At 38.1% G+C, this 27,103-nt stretch overlaps 1 protein-coding gene across 11 annotated transcripts in view; it reads right to left on the reverse strand.

Annotated features, from left to right (window-relative positions):
• ADAM23 (ADAM metallopeptidase domain 23) overlaps positions 1 to 21,711 on the reverse strand; it is a 77,424-nt gene extending 55,713 nt beyond the window's left edge. For 9 of the 11 annotated variants that reach the window (XM_075756398.1, XM_075756399.1, XM_075756403.1 and 6 more), the window contains exons 1-3: positions 21,312 to 21,710; positions 19,998 to 20,218; positions 9,653 to 9,729 (exon numbers count right to left, since the gene is read on the reverse strand). In XM_075756398.1, coding sequence (XP_075612513.1) covers positions 9,653 to 9,729; positions 19,998 to 20,218; positions 21,312 to 21,477 — 464 coding nt within the window. In that variant the 5' untranslated portion in view covers positions 21,478 to 21,710. Of the gene's footprint in view, positions 1 to 9,652; positions 9,730 to 19,997; positions 20,219 to 21,311 lie in introns of all 11 variants that reach the window. The other 2 variants (XM_075756397.1, XM_075756406.1) reach the window with 1 other exon arrangement.
• Positions 21,712 to 27,103: the final 5,392 nt, after the last annotated feature.

The raw sequence follows: 27,103 nt of genomic DNA on the forward strand, positions 1-27,103 counted from the left end.
ACAATTGAAGCCTGCTATTCATTATATACTTCCCAAATGTCATCCTGTAAACAAAACTCATCTTTAATTTGTGAACCATCCTTTTGTCAAATGTAACATGGTATCTACTACCCAGAAGTTAAGAGTAGAAAAATCTATTATAAGGCTATTGTCTTTCACAAACCTGTTCTCATGCTATGTAACAGGGTATTTAACACTAGTATCTGATTATTATGATGTTCTTAAGCTTGTTCCAAATAACCACCAACATGCTGCAACGGCATTTTTCTCTTAACATTCCCCACAGGGCAGCAAGAATTTTGAATTTTCCATTGGGAAAAAAAAAAAAAAAAAAAAGTCAGTCAGCTTCTCCTTAAACTGTATGCCTCTACCTTGGTAGGTACCTGATTTTTGCCAGGTACCTTGTATCACTTATTCCTATTTCAAGTATATATTTACGCCAGCAAACATCCTAAATGCCTTACTTCCAACTATCCAGAAATCCCTCAATATATACGGCTAATCTGAGACAACCACGATCTTATTCAGGGGAAGGGTGGGGGACAGGAGGGGGACAGTATGTTTGCAGGCATTTTCCAATATGGCTCTGCCAGTACACAACCAGTTGCTTCTATAATAAAGCTGATCTCAGTCCTGTACTCTATACTCATAGAAAAATCAGTACAAACGCATTCGTAACTGTGCTTATAAATGTTTATTATCGAAATCTGATACTGCAGAGAGTAGTCTAGGATTGAAAAATTCAGCAAAAATTTTCTACTACTGCTGCAAAGAAAAAAAGACAGAATTTGTTCTGTATTTTGCTAAAGCTCCAGGAATAACAACAGCTGTAAAAAGAAGCATAAAACTGTTACTGCAAATTTTCCCTACCAAAGCTTTTACCTGTTATTAATGCTGACAGATCTGACAAAGGAGAGGAGAAATTATTTAAGGAAAAAAACAAACCAAAAAACACTTAACCAAAATAACTTTCAAACATTTTTTCCAACATGAAAGACAGATACAAAGAAGAGCACTGTAATTTCACCAGTAAGTGTGATGGGATCCTTTATGCAAGTGGCATCAAAAAGAAAGGCCTGGAATACACTGATTAAGAGCTCATGTAGAAGTACAAGTACCTGAGGAATGAGATTGAGAACTCATGCATGAAGTAGGAGCCTCCACATCACAAAATAACTCTTCTTCCTTCATTGTAATTTACAGAATGCCTAAATTTACCTCTGAAAGCCAGCCCTGAAATTTAGAAGATACATTTGTGACTCATCTACACTGGACTGTGTTTTGTCACCTTTCCATTGATCCATTTACATTTTGATTGACCTGAAATGCATCCAGAACAAATTATTTTTTTTTCAATATTCTGAGCATCAGAAACAATGCAATTGAAACAATTGTGCAAGTCATGATGTCATCAGACAAAAACATATTTAAGCTAGTGACGCATTAGCATGATACCTTACAATGAACACATTTGCACACAATTGCAACATGCTGAATGAAGTCATGAAAAAAATTTTTTTAGTTTGCTGTGTCCTTGTCTATAGCTCCTCCCACATTTTTATTAAGCTGTCCTGCATCACCAGCTCTTCTATGAGAGTTACACTGAGAGATGCAAAATAAACAGCAAAGAGATATGCCATTCCCAGTAGTTGTTACCTTTGAAGACACAGGCCAGCTGTTAAAGCAAGCAGCAGATGCTTTCTGAAGAACTCGCATCCACTTCCCTGGCACATATTTCACTGCTGCTGCTTTCATTAGCAGGAGAGCTGCAGTGTGAAAAGTGGCTTACCTCATCTGGCCTCTAACTATCCTGATGAAGAGAGTTTATTTGGGTAGGTAAAAGCTATAAAATGACTAAAAGATAATCTCATACACAAATAACCAAGTTAGCTTCCAAGCAGCTAGTATACAACTTGCGGAAAATCAGACTAGAGCCAAATTATTTTTCTTGCATACTTCTTAAATTATCTTTAAACTAACCTCCCACCAGACGATATTTTTTAAGTATTCTGAAATAATTCAAGCTCAGTACCAGTGTCTGAGCAACCTAGTTTAGTTGAATTACTTAACAGAACACCCATCAGATGTCTTTGTCCATTTGACAGATATAGTTTAGTAGCACATAAAGATGTGAAAACCAAATTGAAACCTCAACTCCAGCATTTTGTTAGATCATGAAGAAACTATCATCTAATGAAATGGCCGTCTATAACCTTGTTTCTATTATCAGTTTCAATTTTATCTACGAGCTTAGTTGAATCAACTGTTCTTATTGGAATTTATTATTAAGTTTATTGTATGTATTTACAGTAGTCTTTACTTGGCTGTTGTCTTTGAAGCTGCTCTGACAAGAGTGTCTCTAAGGAATAAATATACCGCAAATATTTGTTGTTGTTTTTTTAAAACACAACAAAATTTCACTATTTTTTCTTATATTATCTTGAAGGAACTTAAAAATCAAAACGTGATACTGTGAATCAAGCATCTGTGTTTTAAAAGCAATTAAAAGAAACAACCGATGATGCAGGTATATAGGTTAACTACTTCATAACTATGGAATCAAAGAAAGTCCCCGCTCACTTCTGCTATTAATACCATAATGATTCAATAATGGTAAACAGTCAGTTACTTAAAAAAAATAAAAAGAAATCACTTCTTGCATGGTCCAGCTCTTGCTGTTTGTTTTTGTCTGGCTTGTCTTTCAGGTAGAGAAAAGGACAACCTGAGAAAAAAAAAATGTATTAAACTGAAAGTACCTAGGTGATATTTTAGGTATTTTTATAGAGGTCCTTAAAAAGAGAAAGGTCCCACTGATGTGAAACCATGTTTTGAAGTCTTATAGAATGGTGCAGAAAACACTCCAGATTCTTTCCTGGATCAGTCTACCTCAGCGCAAGAAGCCCTGAGTCAGTTCAAGTGAGTTCAGACAACAAATTCTTAACAATCCTTTCTCTAGTTATGTCCTGAAGCCCTCCATCTGAGAATGGAGCATGCTATATTTTAACAGCTATGTCAGCAAGCATTTTGAAAGTAGGAGCTTGAAGAGTTCTTCAGAGTATTAAGAATAATATCTTGCTCAGTTTCCGCCATATTTTCCTTTACCATACCACTGAAGATGATACCACTTCAAGAAGTGTTATGTAAAAGGATATGAAGAAATGAACAGCTAGACAATATTACAGGAGATGTGAGGACTGTGTCATGGAAGATACTTCAATGTAATTTGCTATGATAGAATTTTCCTAGAAAAGCAATGGGAAAAACAAAGATTTTGTGTCAAGCAGGCTTTGTACTAGCTCCAAGTGCAAAGATTTCAGCCTGACTATAACAGAATCTGAGATCCCAGTAATGCACTTCTGCATAAAGATGTCGTTATTGACAAGACTGGACCATCTCAGAAACACAGTGAAAATTCTACTAGATTAGAAAATAACAGTTCTTCACCACTGCCACATTGCAGTGGTTACATGTGAGCAAAGAGTACAAGAAGGTAAGCTATAAAAAGGATACATCAAGTCAGACAACTGCTCAGTATGTTGTTTGACAGCAAATACACACGTAGCAATTTTCAGGGAGTTTTCTCAGCATCTAGTGATTTGTGACACCAGGATTTAATAAACCAGAATTAGTATATTTGTTTTCAATGGCCCTCCATAGGGCCATTTCTTTTCTGTAAGTTCTTCCAATCCTTTAACTCCAGTAAGTAGTTTAATATGCACAATATCATGTGACAAGATGATCTACATTTGAATTTTTTTGTGAGACACTAGACAGCACATATTAGTGAACAAATGTGCATGCATACATAATATTATACAATACACATTTTTATCAGAAGCTTAGTGACAGGATGGAAGAGAATACCTGAATTGTACTAAACACTTAGAATTACAGAAACAAAATACCAGGAGAAGACAGAATAACTGAAATATTGCTTATAATTAATGCTTCTAATTTACAGCTGAACACAGTAATTGAGAAGGAAGCTTCTTCACACCATCAGGGTTTTATAATTTTTAAAATGACAAAAGAAAGCTTTTGTCACACATTAATATGTCTTGAAAAATATGGACAGGTTTTAGTATCTGTCTCTAAATCTTTTTGCACATGAAATGTCCACTGAGGCAAATGATAACTTTTAATAGGTTGCCTCCAGTTCTGGGAGTGGCAAATGAGGCAGTAAGCTCTGCTATCTACAGCTGAGACACTCACAGGAGTACACACACAGTGTTGTAAAAGCCTAACCCTGAGTTCTTTGCATCTCATCTGTAACAAATTTTTAAAAGGAGACTAGAGTTAAACTTGCCACAGTAATATTATCATATTTAATTTATGATAAAAAACAACACAGTGTTGTAAAAGCCTAACCCTGAGTTCTTTGCATCTCATCTGTAACAAATTTTTAAAAGGAGACTAGAGTTAAACTTGCCACAGTAATATTATCATATTTAATTTATGCAGCTTGTGTATCTTATAGGATCCATTTAGAACCCAAAATATTTAGGCTTTTATTTAAGAAAATGTTATAAATATTTGAAATTTGCTTCTGGAAAACTATGACCAGTTTTCCCACTTCCATTAAAAAAGAATTTTGAGAAAAAACAATAATCAAATAGATTCTCAAATAATTCAGTTACTGCCCTACTGTTTTTTTAAATTATGCTAACAATGTAATCTCCTCTAGGACTACTCTCAAGTTAAATTCAGCCCTACAGAAACATACAAAGACTACACAACAATTATAAGCTTTAAACTAACGGATAAAATTAGCTGTAATGCTGCACTTCACATGAAAGACTGACAACTCACAACGGTTATCATGTTTTAATGTCTCAAATATTTAAGTCATGTTACAGTCAAATGTGGTGGTGGGTTTTTTTCAGATCATGCCAAAGATGCCAGATTTTTTCATATTATCTCTTTATTGAAAAGAAAATCCATTTTTCTGGAAATGGTTTTTCCTGGAAAGATGGACATCTACAGGAAAAAGAAAGCTGAAAAATGCAGGCTGGTTTTGGTGATTTTTTTTTTCCCCTTCCCCCCAAAATCCTAAATTCTGAAGGAAGTTTTCAGTACAAAGGGAGAAAAGTTTGTGTCTTTGCTTTTTATCCTCTGTTTCTGTCCAGCTCAGGTACCTAATTCCCTATTCCTTGTATGGGCCTCAGCCACCACAGTCCCAGGGGGAGGAAGGCTCTAGCATGGCCCCAGCCTGCAGTGCTGGAGGAGACTCCTTTATTTAGAGACTGGTGCTAGTCCACTGGCTAAAAACTGCCAGACGATATAGCCAACTTCCCTCATCACTAAAAAAACCCAGCAAGCAGACATTTTTAATTCACTGCTTTTGGTAGCATTACTCTCTAATACATTTTAGTACTATACTGGAACATAAAGATTGCTAGCTTTAAACAGAACATAAGAGTTACCTGCAGAAACACTTGTCCTACAACAGAAGACTAGTAACTTAAAAGCCTTTTACATGTTGGTGGAGAAGATACCATTAAAAATTAATTTGTTAGCACCTCACAGACATTTGTTTATGTATATAATACTTAAGTGAAAAAATAATAAATTGTTCAGATATACTAGGATCATTGATTACTCAAACACACTGTTACAACAAATGAATTGACAGTATTGTTTGAGAACAAAAATATGAATTTACTGAAATTAATGGACACTTAAAGACTTTTCATATAAATTGGGTTTTAAGACATATTACTTGTTGCATATGGAATTTATCGAGTTTGGGCAATCGTAGCTAAATTATAAAAAAAAATCTAACTTTTAAAATGGGATTAATCATTACCCCACTAGTACCCTATAATCTTTCATTTTTGTACTAAGAGCATTAACTAAAAACATTATTTAATCCACTATAGATTAGAAAAAGTATTACTTTTTGCATTATTTCCATAATCCCCATATCTGCAATTATTACGCATCATCATAAATGATGTCAAACTGACAGCCTGAAATTGGTCAAACATTTAAGTGTAATAATGGGCAAGATGTCTGAAACTTCAGAGTAGCTCACCTTCTTAAAGGGTTCACAACTAATCTTTTTTCCCCAAGTCTTCCTGTCAGAAAAAGCTGCCAACAATGACCTTCAGACTAACAAATTATATTTCATCTGTTTTAACACCTGTAGGCCCTGTGTAACTGAAAAGTTGATTACCCATTCAAACTCCCTACAGATATTACATTTCAATTGTCTCTGCACACTGGATTCAAGAGGTTTAAGGGGCTTATATTTCCTTCAAGCTGTTTGTGCTGTTGCACTATAGCAAGATAGAAAACATCAAGTAAAAATTTATATTAACATGCTCCAGAAACTTTCAGATTGCCACCTGTTCTTCTTACAAAATCTTGACAGTTATTAATGCAAGTGAATATCCAATTTTATTCATCTCCTGGTTATAATACTTGCTGTGAAAAAAAGAGAGCACCTGGAACAGAAAAGGTAGCCAACTGCACAGATTCCAACAAAGATAAAGAAAACTTAAAACTAGAACCTGCTTGTAGGGAACAACCATCCTCTGATTTTAGCCTTATATACTTGAAGGACTTTCCTGAAAAAAAGGCAGGGACAAAACCAGACTACAGACACAGAGTGGGTGACACGAACTCACCTTAGAGTGATACAAATATATATTCAACATATTCAAGGGTGTTTTGAATACATATTCCACATGTGAGTGGATTGTTTTGGCCATAATAGCGCATAACAGCTCAAGTCTGTGGCCCTGTTGTTGTTCTGCCTTTCCTTCCAACTAGTATGCCAACTAAAATTCATTGTATTCCAACTTGGTAGCAAAAGGCAGCATTTTGCTGAACACATAAATGTAACAGTAAAATGTGTCTTTTTCAAATCAGTCTATGGGTATTTACAAGTTATAACGTTACGAGTTTTATGACTTCCTGGTTTAGAGTCTCAGGTCAAAAAGTAGGACATGTTTTTGAAGTCATTATTTTCTGGAGCAAAATCAGATAAAAAGTCAAATGTTTGAGTCAAAAACACTTAGGAAGCTAGGAAAAGACCTAATATATAAAGAGGCAAATGGTAGGGATACCAGTAAGGCCTGAACACCCTGCAGCACCTTACATATAGCCAGTAAGAAAATTCTTGAGCAAGAACTCATTTGCTTAAGGTGCACAGCAAGTGATCTCCCTCTCTTTTTGAAGACATTGCATTTCTTGATTGCTGATATAGCTACCACAGCTGGAAAAAATATGTACATTTACTTTCTTTATGGACTATTTGTTGCTGTAAATAAGCAAGGACAAACAGCAGGACTGGACAATTGGTAACATTGCAAGGATACATGGAACGTAAGGCTAATGGGTTTGTGATGATATTTGGTTAACAGCCATTCAGCATGAGAAACTAGCACAGGAAAAGCAACCAACACCAGACACACAAACCTTACTTAACATGAAATAAGAGTTCTGGTCTTTGTTATTATTTCTGTTATGTCACCGACTGACGGGCCATGGAAGAAGCCACTCAGGCATGGCCTTGAAGAGGTTCAACCAGAACTTTAGAACAGATAGAAGTGGTAAACAGTGTCATCATAGGTCTCCTGGGAAAGAACAAACTTATTACAGAATGTGTGCAGGGCTTGAAGAAATACACAGACATTTTTATGGGATGCTCAGGGCAAGTGCCAAAGGTAGAGAAGTGAATCGGGATGGAGTAAGTGTGGGGAAAACGTAGAGGAAACGGCATAAAAAGGAATCAATGTAAATTGCAAGTCAGTAGTGTTTGTTTGGCCCAGCCCTGCACCTGATCACTGCAATCTGTCCTGTGTTTTTATTGAGTCCTACTTGTAAAATTTTCTATGGACTTCGCTCTCTATTCTGCATAGATGTGATTTGTAAGCAAACCTCAGAATCAGTCAACAACTATGAGGAAACCTATATCCAGAAAGGCCCAAAGTCTAACCCGGTGAGCAAGGAAGAGATCTCAGGCCTAGACATGAATGTTTGATGAACTTAAAGCCTGTGTTAACAGTTGAGTCTATGAATGTAGGCATGCTTGTGAATCAGGAGAGGGCTGGTGAGTGTGTTTCACTAGCAAACTTCCAATTCCCATCAGCTGGATAAGAATTGTATCAGGCTGTTTGTATTCTCATTCACCTGAGTGCTGTTTGCATTTATATGTGGTGCCAGTAAAGGCAATGTTTTCTTTCTCTGTTGATAGTCTGTGGGACCAACCATATCCTAGGTACAGTGCCATCTTAGGAACGTGTGCTCAGTTTCGCTACTGTCTGGACATACAAGTAGATCAAGAAGAGAAATTCCCTGTAGCTTAGAGGCCACTAGATACAGATTCCCTTCACAAATAAGTCATGATTATCCCACTGGAATTACTCTGCACTGGTCCAACTCTCATAAAACACCACAGTCTTGTGCTACATTATAGTTCTTTCAGAGGCTAGAGAACACCCAGTTATCTTCAAGCCTTCTTTCTCCTCCCATTCTGTGTGCCATTCCCTGCCTTTGTACTCACTCATCTCTTGCCAGCCACTCAGGACTGTGTGTCACACTTTAAAAGATGGAGCTGCAAGAGCAACCTAACTTCAAAATCATGCATGGATGAAGGAAAATGTTTCCAGTTCACTTTTACAGCAAAACATCTGATCACTAGTAGCCAAGGAGCAAAATATGTCCTGAAACCAGGACATATGTGAATATAACATTTCAGCAAATTTTAAAAAGCCATAGTTTGCTGCTTTGAAAAGCTATTAGATTTAATAAGCTTGTATTTTTTCTCCCTAAGAAAACTTTCATTACATGACAGTTAAGACCAAAATAAGACCTCATATGGACCTCAAGACCAGAGGAACACGTTGGGTTTTTTTTAAACCAATATGCAATTGTTTCTGTAAATTTTTTTCTCCTTTGTGTTGAAAGGCTCAAAGGGAGCAGAAGGGACAAATGCACTTTTAGGCAATACTGTACATAATTTACCTGTCCAGTATTTAGTACTGATTTTATACTTTACCTTATTCTTAAACTTTTTCTCAGTGTAAACTTTCAGTTCCATACCTTCAGCTGGGGATATAAATAGATGTGATACAAACAACGAAACCACCATCGACCTGCATTACAAGTCAGATCTTCTAGACGATTACATAAAATTGGCTGTACTGAAAGGTGCAGCTAGAGTCTGTTTACCAGTAAGATAGGCAAACCATTAGGATTCCCATCTTATTAGGAACTTCATGATTATAGTGACAATAGCATGTTTTCCAGATCATTAAAGATGAGCAATCCGTACAAATATTTACAATACTCCTACACACCAACTAGAGCAGCTAAAACAACATCTCCATGACAGCTCATCAATAAGTAAAAAAAAAAAAAAATGCACAAGAAAATCCACACCTTTCAAGCACTACTGGTACTGGAGTCTCTCTATTTATCATTTATTTTATCATGAATGATAAAATTTTAAAGGTACGTATGTTACTGGCCTCAGCAAGTGTAACAGTTACCTCACTTAAAAAAGGCTAAATATTATTTTGTATTAATGAACTTGGATAACAGCATATTTTCCCACAGATCTGGGGATTTCATGTGCCCTGACCTTGTACTACAAGTTAAAGACAATTAGAGCAAGCAAGAAAGAAACCTCAAGTTGTGCACTTACTTATTCAATGTGAGGTCAAGGATGAATTTGGAGCCAAAAGCCTCAATCTGGAAACTTGCCTGGGCCAAATGTACAGCCTGTAAACATGAACACACAAGAGTACAGTTTTGCAGAACACTTAAAGTTGTCAAAAGAATCACTGAGCTTTATAGGCAACAAATGTGTGACAAACACCTGTGTAAAACAAAGTTATGGAAAACACTCTTATTGTCATTAATCTCATAGGCATATGAAAAGCTTTGTCCTTACACCAAATTCAGATGTGTAAAGCCTTTTCAGAGTGTAAAGGAAGAGAGAGAAGCAAATGGTAACTGAAGAGCATGCTCTCATATACATACTTATTCCTCACAAAAACAAGAAAAAAGAAGATTCATATAAATGTCTATATTTTGCCATAACCAGATGGCTATGTAACAAAAGCACAAATAACATAGTATACTGTTCTTTTAATTATGTTACTGCATTTATTCACTTTAAAAGGCCTGAAATAATTAAAGCATTTGTAACACACACCTTCAAATAAGAAAATCATGGCAAAGCTTGTATTACATGTTATGAAAAAGACTCCTTCAAAATAATCCCTTCACAATTAAAGGCTTTGTACTTGGCATTGTCGCCAAATCAGCATACAGAAGACTGATGCTGCTCAACATACAACAAAAGAAAAAAAAACAAAAAAAAACCCCCATAAGCTCATCTTGCATAGGGAGTTAACTTTAACTTTCAGGATATTCAATTTTTGTCAGAAATAAAAATTGTATTCTTTATTATTTTCTATACTGTTGTAACTGAAGCCAAAGACATTTAAAACATGCTCATCTGTTTTCTAGATAAATAAGGAGAATATAAGAGATGATCCAAGAATTTCTTTTTGTGAAGATGCTGTTCCAATAGAGTGGAAGAGATTAGATCTGAATTTTATAGAACCTCTTCCCTGATAACATCCTAATCAAATCATGCTTACTTATACACTGATTTGATACAGCATTAATAACTACAAAAAATTGGAATATTATGACTAAGTCCTTTAATCAAAAGACAAAGAAATACTATTTTTTTTATTTAACACCACAATGAATCTTCAGTATGTCAAAGAAACTATATGAAGTTCTAGCTAGTTTATGGCATAACTTAAATGATATGAAGGTTAGATTTTACAGCCCACAAGGCCTACAATTTTGTTCTTTGGAAATTTTTCCACAAAGGATAAGTTATTTGTGGTGTTCTTCCATTCTTGCACCACACAGAGCAGCACTGATTTTCATCTTATTTCTCAAAGGCATCCATCTTTCATAAAACCCTTCAATATAATATTTAAAAAACATTTCTAAAAGTTGCTATAGTGACTAAAAATCAGCTGTGATGTTTTCTTTGCCCCTAGAATTATCATTTCCCTTTCAACAGGGTCACAGAACTTCATTATCAAGCTTCTTTAAAAAAAAAAAGTGTCTAGTTACAAAATATTTTAAAGATCTCTAATATCATTAAACAATCTCTTACTTAAAGCCTGTTTCTTGTTTATTAAAACAATATAACAACTTTACACAAGAATTTTAAAAATAATATTCCTAGGTGATATCTAAAATAATATGGAAGCAAACCACTACCAAGCTTTCTCTCTGCTACATTTTTTGGTAAATTAACAGTTGTCTCACCAGTTCACCAATCCACTGAGATAACACTGGCCTGGCAAACTGAGTTACTGAGTTTACAGCTGCTCTGAATAACCAGAGTGAAACAGTTTAAATATAAAGACAAACAAGTGACTTGATGGAGAGAATCTGCAAGGATGAAAGCTAGTGCATATATATAAAGCACAGAATCTCAGTTTAAATGCATGCCTAGTAGAAAAGGCTTTTCAGACCATGCTCCACTTTTTTGCATAGTGAAACCAAGGAACAAGCGCAACAAGGAGATTTGCAAGCACCTGTACATGACAAAAACCTCATGATGTTTTCAACACACACACATATTAATTTAATTTAAAAAAAAAAATTCAGGAAAAGGGTTGCAATTAGGAGTAAAGATTCCACTTAGAGTTACAGGACCTACTGCTTTGAGTCTCCTTCATATGTAAAATTTACCTAAAATTACATGTCTTCCTACATATGCCACAAACAAGACTCCAATATTAACTATCTGGAAAGTTTAAAGAACATGTACTATTCCGTTAAGATCATTCTGAAACATGAGAAATGAGAACTAGAGAATTTCTTAAAGTACCTAGTTTTGATTATGTTTTTTATATATATATAAAATCAGTTTGGAAGTTTTTCAAAATATCTCCTGCTTGAAGATAAACATGGTGATTTTGAGTATATTGCATTTTTACATACAAACCATGAAGATTAAGTCTTTCATTTAAAATAAGATTATCATTTACAGATGTACGACATAACATTCCTGCAACATGTAGCATGGCAAAAAGTGCCTGCCAGCCAGGATTTAATACCATTAATGATGTTTACAAGTCATTTTAGAAGCAATACTAACTACCAGTGATCCCAAACACTATACTTAGCTAAGTTGAGCAAAAAAGTAACATCAAAAGTGACTATATACTTTTTCCAGGGTTAGTTTAGAAATAAGAGTACACTCTTTCCAGTCTGATACAAGTGCAGCATTGCTTTCACTTCTCCTAACAGACTACGCATTACTTAAAGTGTGTATTCTTTGAAACACTTTTTAGAACAAGATCAGCATCAAGGCTAAATAATCACCTGCAAGAGAGAGATACCCAAGTATTTTGTTTCCCACTTAATTTTTTGGGGGTTTTGTCACTACTGTTGTTCGGACTGCCAATTCCAAACCAACTGAATAAGCCAAACTCTTTAATATCTTTCAAGAAGATTCAAGCTACTTAACTGGTTGAAAATGTTTAAATATAACATACCACCTTGAATAATAAAACACACCTCAAAAGAAATCCTGGTGTACTGGTAAATGTCTTCAGCTTTTGAAACATGTCAAAATCCTGAAACTTCAGTTCAGGACATCACAGATACCAAAAAACTTATGTGTATAAAAAAAAGCCTGGATAACCTCAAGATCGGGAGCTCTCATCAAGGGCTATTAAATCCAGAAGACAAGTTCTGGTTCCCAGAAGACCCTAAGTCACAAATTGCTGGGGTCTGGGAGACCAGTCTAGGAAGTAACACCCCATGACTGTTCTGCTCCTAATATTCCACATACACACCACCAGACCTACTGACTGGTCTCAGGGACAGATAGAGGGACATCTAGTCTGATATGCTATAGCTTTTCTTTTGTCCAGTCAAGCCCATTTGATGATACATGTATATCATCCTTTAAGTTTCTAAGCAATCAATGATGTATTATCTTTCTGCAATTTAGAATTATATAGAGTAACTTATATTCTTGGCCTACAATATTATAAGAAAAAGTTCATCAGTAGGATTAGATATAGTATCATTGCTATTTCTGGAAACAATTACTTCTGTATATAAAAACACCACTTGCTATCTGTTACTGTGCCTCACTTAACAGATGTAGCCTGTACTCGGAAGCAACTGCTGCAAAACAGCTGACACTAATTTGCTACCCTGCAGTAGGGCATTTTCTCCACCAAACTCCACTCAAACCATTGGTTACAAGAACATTGGATGTTAAATCCCTGCAGTTTTGCAAAAACACTGTTTTGAATTCAGGTGAATGTGATATACCACCGCTGCAGCAAAATACAGATTTTTGTTAAGCCAGCTTAATAACCACCTGTGAAAGGCATAAACCAGAAATCAGGTGAAGGTAATGAGACTAAAGTATTTAATCCTGAAACTGACTTTTGTTCTGTAACACGTTACCACAGAAAGCTACCAGTGAGTTGTCACCAGATGTTTTAGCCATTACAATCATCACATACCACCATGATGGGAGGAAGTATGTAGAAAAGTATCTGTGGAATTCTGTCATTCAGCTTCTCATTTTGCAGTGTCCTCTTGTCAGCTACTGTGTAATACAATGCCTAAAGTATAATCTGAAAGATACTCTTCTTCAGATTGGCATAGAAATACAAATTCAAACAAGAATATAATTTAGATTAGCATGTATTTTGAAGAACACATATGAACTAAATATGTTACCTTGTCTTTTCACAGGAAAAATATTAAACATCACCTTCTTGCATCACTTGCATATGTTCTGCATGAGTATTCTTTACTTACATGAACAGGAGACAAGTTCCTTTGTGCACGTTTATTTAGCATTTAAAAACCTTTACGCTTTGACAGCTATAAGCTACTCCACTGGCAAAGCAGCAAAATTACATTAAGTTTTTCTGCAGCAAGGACTTACTGATGATAGAGGAACGGGTTAAAGGAGGGTCTGAATCGTTAAAATTTTTCCTTTTTCACTGTTCTGAAAGCTCAAATTACTAGTGTAGTCACTATAATAACAGATTCTTCATACTAGGGACATTCCAAGAGTGCTGTAGCTGTTTGTGCATAGCAGTAGCTCTCAGGCTTTTTTTCCAAGCTAAAAATCCATATACATAAAGAATTCCACTTTCTTTCAAATTAGTCATTAGCTTACTGTAAGTTTCAAGATAAAACTGGACTAGAATGCTGTAATAGGATTCTGATTTTTACTGATCCATGTCACAGCTCAAATGCTTTCATTACTATGCTTGGGCATTGTTTGTCCATAATTCACTTTTTCAGAAATTTTACAACCATTGTCACCAAAAGTAAAGTACTATATTGTTTTTACTTTCTTCATAGTAAAACTATGCCAAATGCAGTAGTGTGTTATCCTTTCAAAAATACTAAAGTTCCGTCACAAATCTTTAAACAAAATTCACAGCATTATTTAACTGACTGATGATATCTATGGGTCTTTTGCTATATTCATACAGATATGACCCCCAAGTGACAAGCTTATTGCTTTTAGAAATCTATTTTTGCATGTAGTTCTGCTGACTAAAATAATAGCCAAAAGCTTCCTCTCTCATTTCAGTAGCCAAGCAAAGGCTTTCCTCACTCCTGTTTTGGAATTAGAAACCTAAGTCATATTTAGATAGATTTTACATCATTAAAACATTTTTTGATCTAGAACTTCCTTCTGATAATAGTACAAGTTTTGTCACAAATCAATATAACTTACTATATATTAGTTCCTTACTCTTCTTTTGGCCTGTTTGCCTATCCTCAGATTTCAAACAGAAACCATCCTCCTTTAGTGTTTGGAAAACATCTACTATATGGCACCTTGCTGAGATAACCTCCCACCATTCACTGAAAATTAAGCATTTCATACCAAAACAGCATACATAAGTGACACAGCAGAATGTAAAAACTCATGCTTAAAACATACAGGATTTCAGCTAAGTTCCTGTTGAGTATTTGTTTCTGGTGTTCAATGATTAACAATTAGAGAGGTTACTTTGATGCACTTGAATCTCAAGCCTTGAAAACTGTTCTTCGACAGAGCGGTTGTCAGCATGTGAACAAATGCTCAGGCCTACCTCCGAAAGCAATCCTGCTGTTCCTCTTTTAACCCCGGGGCCAGAACCCACCATTCTCTCCCAACATGACAATACTTAGATACCTGTCTGTAGTGCTGATACTGGCCTCTAAAATCATATCCCTCTCAGGGTTTTGTGCACAAGACTCTACAGACTAGTGCATCTATATTTTGGATCACTTTCCTGCAGTACCCAGCTTCCCACAAATGCTAGGCAATCTATAAACTTTTTTTTTTTATGATTTTATTTCAGAACAAGGCCTAACAAGTGCAAATGTTGCACTACCTAACATTTAGAAACTGAAACATTTTATAGGTTATTGCTTGAAGCTCATGAGAGGACCCAGAAATACTAAAAAAAAAAAAAAAGAATTTGAAAAGTTTTAGAAATACCACGACCCACATTTCAGCTAAGAAACCAAGATGTAGATCTATTTAGTGGAAGATGGCATAGGGAAGATGTTCCTCTACTCCCAGAAACCAAAGAAGATAGGAAGACCAATTTCAACCCTCCTGTTAGTAACTACTGAAGATACGGAGTCCAAATAAGCCTTTTGCATTAATAAATTCAATGTAGAATAGAAAAAGAGTCAAGTGTACATGAAAACATGCAAGTAGTGTAAATTAAAGCTGCACCACAGAAAATTCTGGAAAAAAAAGCAAAGCCAGTTGAAAGAGAAAGATTCTCTAACAGTCTTAAACTCATACACATAAACCACATTGAGTTAATTCATTATTTTAATCAGTTTTTATTATGTGGGAATTAAAAGCAAAGACCTGGCCTAAGATAGGCAAGGGAAGGCAGTAATTAATGCATAGGACTTTTCTCTGGATTTTAGTAAGAATTCATGTGATGCCACTGCTTCAGTGATTATTAGCCATAATTTTTCACTTTTACAAAACAGGCCTGGTTTTTCTTCAGTACCACCTCCTTTGCAGTGGCTGAAATACAGTTGTTTTCCTTTCATCTTAAGGATGCTTTCCCTCTCAACTTGGGTATGTTACATGGCAAAGTTGCATAAGGGGCTGAGACAGCGCTGTATCTCAACCTTTAAAATAGGGCAATGCAGCAGCAAACATAACATTGGCCTGGCAGGAACATTTTTTTAATTTAAATAACAAACAGCTGAGCTGAACAGAAGCACCTGGAGTGTTTACCCCAAGAAAAAGAGCACAAAATGAATGGGGGGGGGGGGGGGGGGGGGGGGGGGGGGGGAGGAGGAGGTTTGGAACTGTCTTCACAGTCAGAACTACTATCACTTTTTTTTTTCCAGTTGTTAGGGTATGCAAAAAAGTTTTCTTAACACCTCCCTCCCCCCCCAAAATTACACTAACAGCTTAGAATTATGCATGAAGACATTGCTTCTTTACAACTTGAGAACTTCCAATTCAGTGACCTAAAAATGCTAGAAACCGTCCAGCAGATACAGCCTTCCTTCATAGGTACCTAGTTGAAACTATTCTCCACTCAAAATTTGGTAAGGTTGCCCTGAGCTGTGTTTCTCTGGCAATCCTATTATCTTGAGATCACATCTCGTATTGTGAGATTTTTTTCCTCTACCAGCCACCATAAGGACTCAGTCCTAGATTTTTTGTGACAAGTTGTATCCCATGCAGTCTTCCTGCTACATCCTAACAATCTTGTATATGCAGTCCACCAAAATGAATCAAAGCAGTAATCTGGTTTAATAAAGAGATTACCAGTTCATTCAAAATGCTACCTCCATCTGCAGAAGTTTAGAAAGACAGAGCCACAGAACACAGACTCAGATCTCTTCAGCAAGTTTAAGGATTCTTATGAGCTTCTTCAGTGTGTTTCTATAAACAGATGCTCATTTTTGAGCATTTCGCACTAAAAATAACTTCAGAAGAACTCAAAAACAGCCAGCCTTAATTTGACTATGAGGAAACTGGTATACAGATTTTAGAGTCTTCAAGCACCAAGTATTTAAAATACGGTGGTTTTTTAGACCACAAAGAGAAAATAGATTATACACTGGAACTCTGTCCACCTTGGAGACAGACCATTTCACTTAGTCAAAATTATGGTGAACATTCCTGTTTTTTTTTTTCCCCAACAAAAAAGGCTTCTTAGAAGAAGGAATGAGAGAGTTTCTACAAACAGTTTAGATCACATACTCCCTCTCACTATGATGGTGTTTCAGCAAGTTGAAGAGGGGATAAAGAGAATCAGTGCTAAGAAAGCAATTTAAGTTTTTGATTCTCTGGTACACTCTTTTCTCCTCTAGCCCTTCATTTCTACTTACACTTCACAAAGAATGTTGCAGACCCTTACTTCTAGGAAGACATTTTAAAAAATAAAATATTTCAAATTATTTTACATAATTATATTTCTCTAGCTTTATCTATCTTCCCACATGCAAACAATTTCCTCTACTCTTCCCCTCTCCTTATAGTGACTCAGCATTTCTGAGGTATTCAGGCCTTATCCCACAAACTACCCTTATGGCTTGTATTCTTCTGGCCACTATAATGAAGTTCCACAGAAAGGTGTCTACTGAATAATATCTGTAGGGAGTACATCAACATCATATGCCTATAAATGGTATAGTAAGGCTGACAAGAAAATACCAGTTAAAGGATGTATGGTTCTAAGAACAGTAAAAAAAAAAACCAAAAAAGGTATTTTTCTTCCTCAGCTGTCCACTGCCTACGTATAAGGTCATTATATTTGTCTTTACTTTTTTTCACATGCTAAAAACCAAATTTAAATACAGATCTCTTTTTCTTTACCTAACTATAAAGGTATTTTGGTTATTTCTTTTTATTACCAATGTGGAAGACAGCAAAATCTCACAAGTAAGACTTATTACAATATAGCATTTTTTTTAATTCTGGGAAGGGATAAAAGCAAGTACTAAAGAATCCAGCCCCACCAAAAACAAACAAAAAAAGCCCTTATGCATATTTTTCACAGTCCAATTGCATTGTTTCCTTTTACATTCTAGGCAGACTTCTCCCATGCCAAATTATTGCTCTACAAAGATGATAATAATAAATGTTAGACAGAACAAAATAACCAAAATATTGGTTATAGATGGAAGGGCAAAGAAATTACTTCATGCAAGGAAAGACACAAGATGCAAGTTGGGGAGGAAGGAAAGCCCTCTATGGTGCTCTGGAAACAAGACATGCAAAATCAATTCAGAGAAGAAACATAATCAACCCTTTCCTTCAATTAAAGGGATCAAAGCAATAGACGTTTCATGCCAGAAGAATGAAATCAACATAATGTCACTCTCCATGAAGCCCCAAGCTTAAAGAACCCTTCTGTTGGAAGAACTGCAGTGTTAAGCTTTCCCTATGCTTAAAAGGGACACGGTGAGTAGAAAGGAGATCCACTTTACACAACACTCAGCAGCAAGCATACCCAAGGAAATCAATACCAATTCTGTCAGCACAGATTTCTGCAGAGCTTTACCCCAACAGGTAGAGAGAAGGTAGGGCATAGAAAGGATAGGCAAAGGCAGCAATGTTCTTGTGGGAATGCTGGGTAAGTAAAGGGATTGGCAGACATTCTCCTCTGTATATTCCCAAGAAGAGCCCCACGTAGAAACATGGAGGAAGCACTATTCCCAAAGGCAGGTCTGCAAGGACGTACAAATCCCTTTCTTCCCACACTCCTCTCCAAAGAGGGAAGCAGAAAGTCCCTAGTGTTTAAGAGTGGTCTCACTTTAAAGGGGTATTAGTTTTGAATGGAGTAGTCTCTGAAGTAGCTCCAGTTGCCAACAATCAAACAGTTTTTCTGTGGCATCCATAATCTATTGGTGTATTTGGATGCATCCAAAGGCACATAGTGGTATCCAAGTTCAATAAGCTAGGAAGCAACCCTTCTTCCCATTAAATCATCAAAACTATCTTGTTAGGTTTGTTTTTTTTTCAAAGATTATGCAGTGACTCCATATTAATTCCAAATCTGAAATAGCACATAATCAATATCAACAAAAGCATATATATACATAATAAATTCACTTTCTAAAGTTTCAAAAGAAATACAATTCAATAGGTAGAAACTCCATTACAGCCAAGTCCATCAGTAATATCATACACACTAATCTATTTTGCTGTCTCTCTTCTCTACCATGTCAATCTCTTCCTATAAAAACCATCTTTATCTTCACCTGACCTTTTTAACCTATGGGAAGAAATTACTTTTTGTAATAAAAATAGGATGGAATAATTTTTAAGGAGTCTTTAAGTGATATAGTTTAGAATAGGTTTACTTCATTACCAAGCTATTCCACAAAACCAAAGTTTGTTCAATCCCATGCAATTTCAGAGAAAAAAAAATACTATCTGCATCTATACAAAATGAAATATTGAAAAATGCAGGTATTCAGTTTTTGACAAAAACAGGTAACACTTTACAGTGGTCTTCATTGGTCATATGCTGGCAGGAAGCCAATACTGCATTTATTAAGTAGTGCATGATACAGCCTGAGTTACTTGGCTTTGAGTGTAAGTTCAGGATTCTAAAGGAAGTCCCTATGCAGACATTCCTGCAGCCTACAGCTATTTTGGAAAAAGCATTTTGTTGATGATGGTATATACTATAAGTCAAGACACTGGAATCTATGTTGATCAGACAAATTAACTTTGCATAATTCCCATTTGTTTTATCTACAGTTCAGCTTCTGAACCTTCCTGAAATTCAAAATAATTATTTTTGAATTAACACAAGGGAAATTACATTCTTGTTAATTATACGTCCTCTTTTAATTCCTAAGGATGGTAGCAAGGACCACCATTAAGTCTTGAAGATCTACAGAATAAAACATTCAAATACTGTTCCACATCACATATTACCACTTTGAAAATCCTGCAGATGAGCATCCTTTTACCCTACCTTGTCGTGTTTGTGCTGGTGCCTTGCCCTGGTATCCAAGACATGATAAGGGGTTTCAGAGTCTTTGTTGATATAATAGATTAGTCTTGAAGGCAGTGTAATTTCTTTCTGGATTGTATTGCTGTTATTTTTACTGTCACTGCTTTTATTCTGTTGAAATGTGTTCTCTTCATCTGCCAGTACTCCCTCTATACCGCCTGCTGTTTCATTCCAATGCAGATCTGAAGAAGAAAGATATGCTAGCCATAAATTATATGGCAGAATGTGTTTATTTCCATGAAAAAGCTACATATTTAGCTTGCAATATTATAATATTTTATTAATCATTCAAGCAAACAAAAAGATAGCTTACTCACTGAGCTACATCTGATTCATTTTTCACATGTAAAATGGTTTCAGAAATAACATTATTTATTTAAATGCATATACATTTTCATATGCAGTCATAGATTATAAATATTTTAATGCCTCTCAACCTCTAAAAGGAAAAAAAAAAAAATCTTACTGGATATGTAGTTACACCTTACACACTCTTTGATAGCTAAGTTCTCTCTCCAAGATACACACACACAAAAAAAACCCCAAATATACATCTACAAAAGGCTAAGAATACTACCCATATTCCTAAGACAAACTGAATTCAAAGTCCGTGCGCACTGAATGCTAATCAATCCCTTTTACATAACGGAAGTTTTCTACCTCTCTCTTAACTTTGACAAAAGCCCTTTTCTTCAAAAGCGGCTTTAGAGATGAAATCCTGTATCCTTCCTCATTGAAATTTCAAGATACAGTCAATCAACAAGCAACATAACAATAAGAACATGATGCACAAACAGACTACATACGGTATTCCACACGCCATCTCTATGCATTCAAAAAGCAAATAAACAAAAATCCAACCCCAAACCAACAAATTAGCTTCCCAGTCAGATCCCCGTACACATGCATCCTAACACATACAAAAACCACCTAAGGCTTTTTTGTCGCATACCTCACCAGTGTATTTCTATGCACACCATCCTCTATCTAAAATACTGCAGCACTGGATTCGGAAGATCACAGGGGAAAACATCACGTTTCTTTTTTGTAAGGAAGCAAGGCAAGGAAACATTTTCTGAGCCCACTTATCTATACGCCGAAACAGACACGTACATAAAGCTGGAAGGGGCGGAGGAAGAAATCGTTCAGGGGAAAATGGATGTTATCGAGGTTTATCACCCAGGGCGCAGGCAGGGGGGGCAGGGGAGGGGGAGGACGGGGACCGAGGAGCAGCAGGCGCCTCACGCACACGAACACACAACCCGTCATACCCACCGGCGGCCCCTGCAGCCGCGTGGGCTCGGGGGCAAGAAGAGCCATGGAGAAGCAAGAGCAGCGAAACGAGGCGGCTGAGGAGCTGCAGGAGAGTGAGGCGGCAGGCGGCGGGGAGGCGACGGCCGCAGCGAGGCTGCCGCAGGGAGATGCTGCCGGGCGGCTTCATGGCTCATAGCGCCTCGGGGCGGCGCGGGGGGCGGCCGGCCAGGGGGCAGCGCGGCGCCCTCACCCCCGACGGGCTGTGCCCGCGGAGCCGGTGGAGGGCAGCGGGCGGGGCGAGGCGGGCGGCTCCCCGCGGCAGCACCCGCCCGTCTGGCTCTTCTCTCCACAGTTACGGGAGGCTGTTACCTCAGCGCGAGGGCGGGCGGGCAGCAGCGCGCGCGCACCCTCCCCTTCAGCCCCCGCCTCTTCCAACCGCCAGCCCCACAGCAGGCGCACGCGCGCCGACCTCGTCCCACGGCGGGCGCGTGCGATGGGCGGGACCGCGCGGCCGCTGTCCGTTGTGCTGCCGCCGGGCGCGCGCCGGGACACAGACACGACCCGCACCCACCCCCGCACCCGGGCAGGGCACCTCGCGTCCTCCTCGTGCCACGGCGCGCGCTGAGCGGCCCGGGGGGTTGCTGCCCTCCGGCGGGTGTGTGTGTGTGTGGGGGGGGGGGGGAGTGTTTGTGGGAGGGGGTGTGTGTGTGACCGCCGCCAGGTGCGCACACGGCTGCCGGCCGGCCCCGGGGAAAGGCGGCGGCGAACAGCTGAGCTGCAGCAGCAGCGACACGGCCTCCGCGCTGCCCGGGGCGGGCGGCAGGGACAGGCGGCCCCTGGGACTGCCCTAAGAAGCGGCAACACCTAGGGCAGGCAGAGCGCGAGTACACGATTGCCTCATCGGCAGCACACAGAAACCCACGCTTGCAGTGTGCACAATTGCAAGAAGCCGAGTTTGGAAATACTCAAATTCATTTAAGAACTTCACGCAGAGTGAAATAGTGAAATTACTTTCACAGAAACATAGAACACCAGGTTGGAAGAGACCTCCAGGACCATCCGAGTCCAACCTTTCTTGGCAAAAGCTCCGTCCAGACAAAAGCACTATTTAGACAAGATGGCCCAGCACCCCATCCAGCCAAATCCTAAAAGTGCCCAGTGTTGGGGAATCTGCCACTCCGCTGGGGAGGTTATTCCAACAGCCTATTGTTCTCATTGTGAAAAGTTTTCCCCTAGAGTCCAATCGGAATCTCCCCGGGAGTAACTTGCACCCGCTTCCCCTCGTCTTTTCCCTGTGACTCCTTGTAAAAAGTCTTTGAAAACTGGCAGCCCAGAGCCAGGCTTGGAAGAGGCTTTGGGGGACAGGAAAGGAAGCCACGGGTCAGTTTGCTCCCAGGGCAGCTCTGCACCAGCACAGATAAGGCAAATGAACCACCTCATAACTTGCAGTAATACGCTGCAGAGGGCTGCAAGGGGCCCTTCCCACGAACCCTCCTCTCCTCCTGCACCAAGTGTTGTGTGGAGCTTCAGGCCCCCTCAGCTCCCTCCCAACGCCTCCAGCCAAATTCCTTCTTTGCATCTCCCCCCTTGTTCTCGTCTTTAGTCCCTGTGACCCGCTCATCCTTATTGACTGCAGCCCACGTGCAACGAAGTGGTTGTGGAGGTGAGAACAAACGTTACCAAAAGAGTACATTGACAAAGGAAAGGGAAGTGCGTACAATAAACAGAGAGGAGCACTGCAGGAAGGGGCACGGTCAGACTGGGACCCGGTATAAACCTGCTCTGGCGTGCTGCGGATCTATACCGGCAGCAGACAGTCTGGACCACAAACAGAAAGAAGTATTAGTGCATTTCTGTACAGCGAGTAGCATCTCTCATACTTCAGACCAGCACGCCTGGGGTGAACCACCACCATGAAGAATATTTGCAAAGATAAAAATAAATTCAAAGAGATACGAGAAGATTAACCTGCTGCTTTGTATTCATTTCGTGGCTTCAGGAGTCAGAAAAACCTGGAAGCTGAGTTCAGAAACAAGTTTAGATATTGAGTTCTTAGTGCACATTTTGCCCAGCAGACTTCTAATACCCAAGAATATATGTTTTATTTTGGTGCAGGTCTCACTGCTGAGGAAATAAAGATGTTTCTCCTTTTGGTCTGGATATCTTTTCTTTGCCAGCTTATTCCTTCCAGTCCTTGTCTGGGTACCACATGGATTTCCAGAAAGGAAAGAGGGATTTTCTTTGCTTCACATAGTTTTCTTTAAATTCCAGTCTGAATTCATTATCATTGTTAATTTAGAAAGTATAAGCAGTTTTACAAATCACTACTATGCAGATTATGTCATAGCAATAGTGTTATTACTTTTGAAAAAAATTCTGAATTCTCATACTGGTCAAGTAGGCACTACTGTGAAAGCTCAAAATCTAAGTGTGTAAACAGCAGACAAACAAATACAAGATACAGACCCACAGGATGACCAGGTGTGAAAAACAACAGAAAACATGCCTTGGGATTTCTCTATTGTCTAGGGGAAAAGCTGTACCAGTTTTCTATATAAAATGGTCTTCCTTGAGGCTGACACCCCCAGACCCTTTCATGCAGCCCATCTAGCCCAGCTGTTCCTCATCATTAGATGATCATTAGATCACTAGAACATTTTAACCAACAGCAGCTCCTGTTTCTCCTCACAAACATATAAACAAAGGACCAGTTATGACAGTGCATCTAAATCTAAAATAAATACAATTTAAAGTATTTTAGAAGCAAAGAACAAAAAAGTAAAATGACTATTCAATTTAAAAAAAATAAAATCCAGCAACTAACTTTCACCACACAACAAAAACACAAGTCTAGCAACGAGTGCCAGAAACAGCTGCTCTCTGGTACTATCAGTTCTTACTTCTGCTGTCCAGATTTATCAGCTCAAGATGAAATACCTCACTAGGAATGACAGCTGCTTTTTTTTTTTTTTTTAATAAAACCTGCTTTCATCTTTGAAAGACATTATGAAATAATCCCAGATAGATTGCACTGCAGATGTCTGAAAACACAATACCAGAAGTGTGGATTATCATAGCAGCATATGTACCAAATGAAAGAAATTGTAACATCGATGTCAGAGGCACACAGGAAACCGCTGATAGCCAGTTCTTCAAGATTGGCTAGGGAGCAAACGCATACTATGCAAGGTATATACGTACTTTCAATCTGGGTGATAAATAAACTACATCACATCTCCAGATGACTGCCCAGAGCTTTTAACTTACTTCCTCCTTTGTCAGGATAGGGAAGCACAGGGGATGAAATTTTGTAATGCTAGAATTCAAATCAAAAAAGCTTCAGATGCAAAACTGCTGATTGTAGTTGTGGCTGTTCATATTGACAGCCAGTCAGGAAATGTTAGTCCAGGCTCTGTTAACCCAGTGGTAAAGTCAGCCTTCCAACACGATCAAATGCCTTCTCTGATATCACAGAAAAAAAAGTCAGTGTATCACTTGACTTGAGAAAGTCTCTATGTAGAATACGTTTTTAAAGAACTTGCTCCTCACCAAGGCATAAGTAGTATCAATCTTGCTGAGTGAGCACAATAAAACTGTGTCTTACTAGGAAATAAAGTTTCTGGATTTCAACAGTAGTCTTTTATCTAACACTTATAATAAGAATCCAGTTACGTCCTGTAACAAATAAGCAGGTGGGGTATTCCTCGATATTCCTCACAAACTGTTGACTGTTTTAACAGAAAGAGGAATATTTCCATTGCACATGGAATACAAAGGAGACAAGTTCAGGAGATACAAACATGAATGACTAATTTATCAAAGACTCTTTGCAAGGATGCCATAAGAACACTGGCCATCGTGTTTACAATAGCAATGACCATTACAGAAGAGCAAACCCGCAATATCAAATATTCAGTTTAACAGGAGGTTAAGCGTGGGAAGACCAGCATCGTGACTTTGGTAATAACAACAGGCAATACCCATTGGGAAGCTCAAGGCTGGCTTTGGGTGATGAAGGCTATAACACCATAGGGAACAGGCGGCACAAACAGCAGAGCAGAAGCAGCCCTTGCTGAACTCCGCTATCAAGTGCGGCCGTCAAGCGTGAGTAGGATTTATTCATATTTCTGTAGCACTAGCAGGCTCAGCTGTAGGCCAGGGTCCCGCTGTGCTCCGTGCAGTACAGACACGGGACAAAATGACAGACCTGTGAGAGAAATTTCCTTTTGATTTGCAATAGCAAATAACCCAGCCAGTACTGTAAATAACAGAAGAAATATAACAGCTCTAGAAGGGGTACCAAGCACACCGCAGGTCTAAAAAACGGTAATTACACAGGGGACACTGAACAACGATAGAACCTCATTAGCTGGCACATAACTAATCTACGCAACCTGTCATTTGTGTGCAAAAGAAGGTGGTAGCCATTCTCTGTTTCTTAATGGGGTTAACAGCTAAGACAAAACCATACTGAAACTTCATGCCACTCTTATTTCCTTACTTTATATCACATGCAGTGAGTATGGATAATTTATGCTTAGAAGAAACCTGATAATTGCAATGAACAATGCGTTGCATTAGTATAAATGGGTTTTTTAATTATATGTGTTTGAATACTCACTGATTCTCCATGTTCAGCTATTCTCAAAGAGCTCCTCAATCATTAGTGTCAAAGAGAGTATTTCTATATGAAGGGCTGTTACAAAATTTTTTTCATAATGTAACCTTCTCTTGCTACACATCCCACCACTTAACAGTGCAGCAGCAACCCAGCATTTAGAATAAATGAAAAGTACTTATTTTTCTGTTTCCTTTAGGTTCTTTAAATACTTTTTAACAACTGGGAAGAAAAAAAAAACCAACATAGGTGTTGCAGTAATGATACAAACACATAAGACTGATTCTGGAAACAGAGCACTGGCTCTAGATTCTTCTGAAGCAAGCATCGCTTTCCAAACTGTAGATCTAACAGATCTTTCCATGTTTATTTCAACTCCCTACTCTTCAGAGGAAGAGCTTTCTCCTGCTACTTAACTCAGAGTTCAGCAGAGGCCTAAAACCAGCTTTCCCCTCCACATGGAATAGCAGAGCAATGTACAGCATCGGGCACAACACAGTTTTGAACACTGTAACACTATAAAATAGAATGCAGTAAAAACGCCACTTTGCCATCAGAGACATCACTCATTTACCAAGCTCTGCACGCACAACATAATTGCTAGCTACTCCTCTCACCAACAGTACTACACAAATGAACTCTTATGAGTACCATATGTTCCAGCACTCCAGGTTAGAATATACACAGTAATTAGGATATACATGCCAGCCCCCTCCCCTCAACACTACGAAATATTAATGGTAAGGTCAAGTGAAGAAATAAGATGATGAAAAGAACATATCTTACCAACATTCAGCAAGAAAGTGATGTGAACATGGCTGTGCTGCTAATAGCAAACTAGTCAGGGGTTTTATTAATTGCCATTCAATTTGTATCCAGGTGAAACATAGCATCAGTAATCTACTTCTGACTGCAGGAAAAAGTGATTTTGAATAAGCCACACCAGACTCTAATTTCATTATTAACTCACTGTGTACTCTTGTGTAATTAGGTAAGCATTCATAGCCAAAGGATTTTACAAGTTGTTTGGTAGGATTCCTCAGCAATGTTTAAACAACTGCATGTAAGTCACTGTATACAAGATACTGCAGTGAGGTATTTTTGCCATCAGTGGAAATATTATGATACTAAAGGCTCCAATTATTCACCACATTGTCCAATTTATTAATAAGAGACAGAGCAGCAGCAGAAACAT

Source organism: Balearica regulorum, chromosome 6, assembly GCF_011004875.1.
Source record: "Balearica regulorum gibbericeps isolate bBalReg1 chromosome 6, bBalReg1.pri, whole genome shotgun sequence".
NCBI lineage: Eukaryota > Metazoa > Chordata > Aves > Gruiformes > Gruidae > Balearica > Balearica regulorum.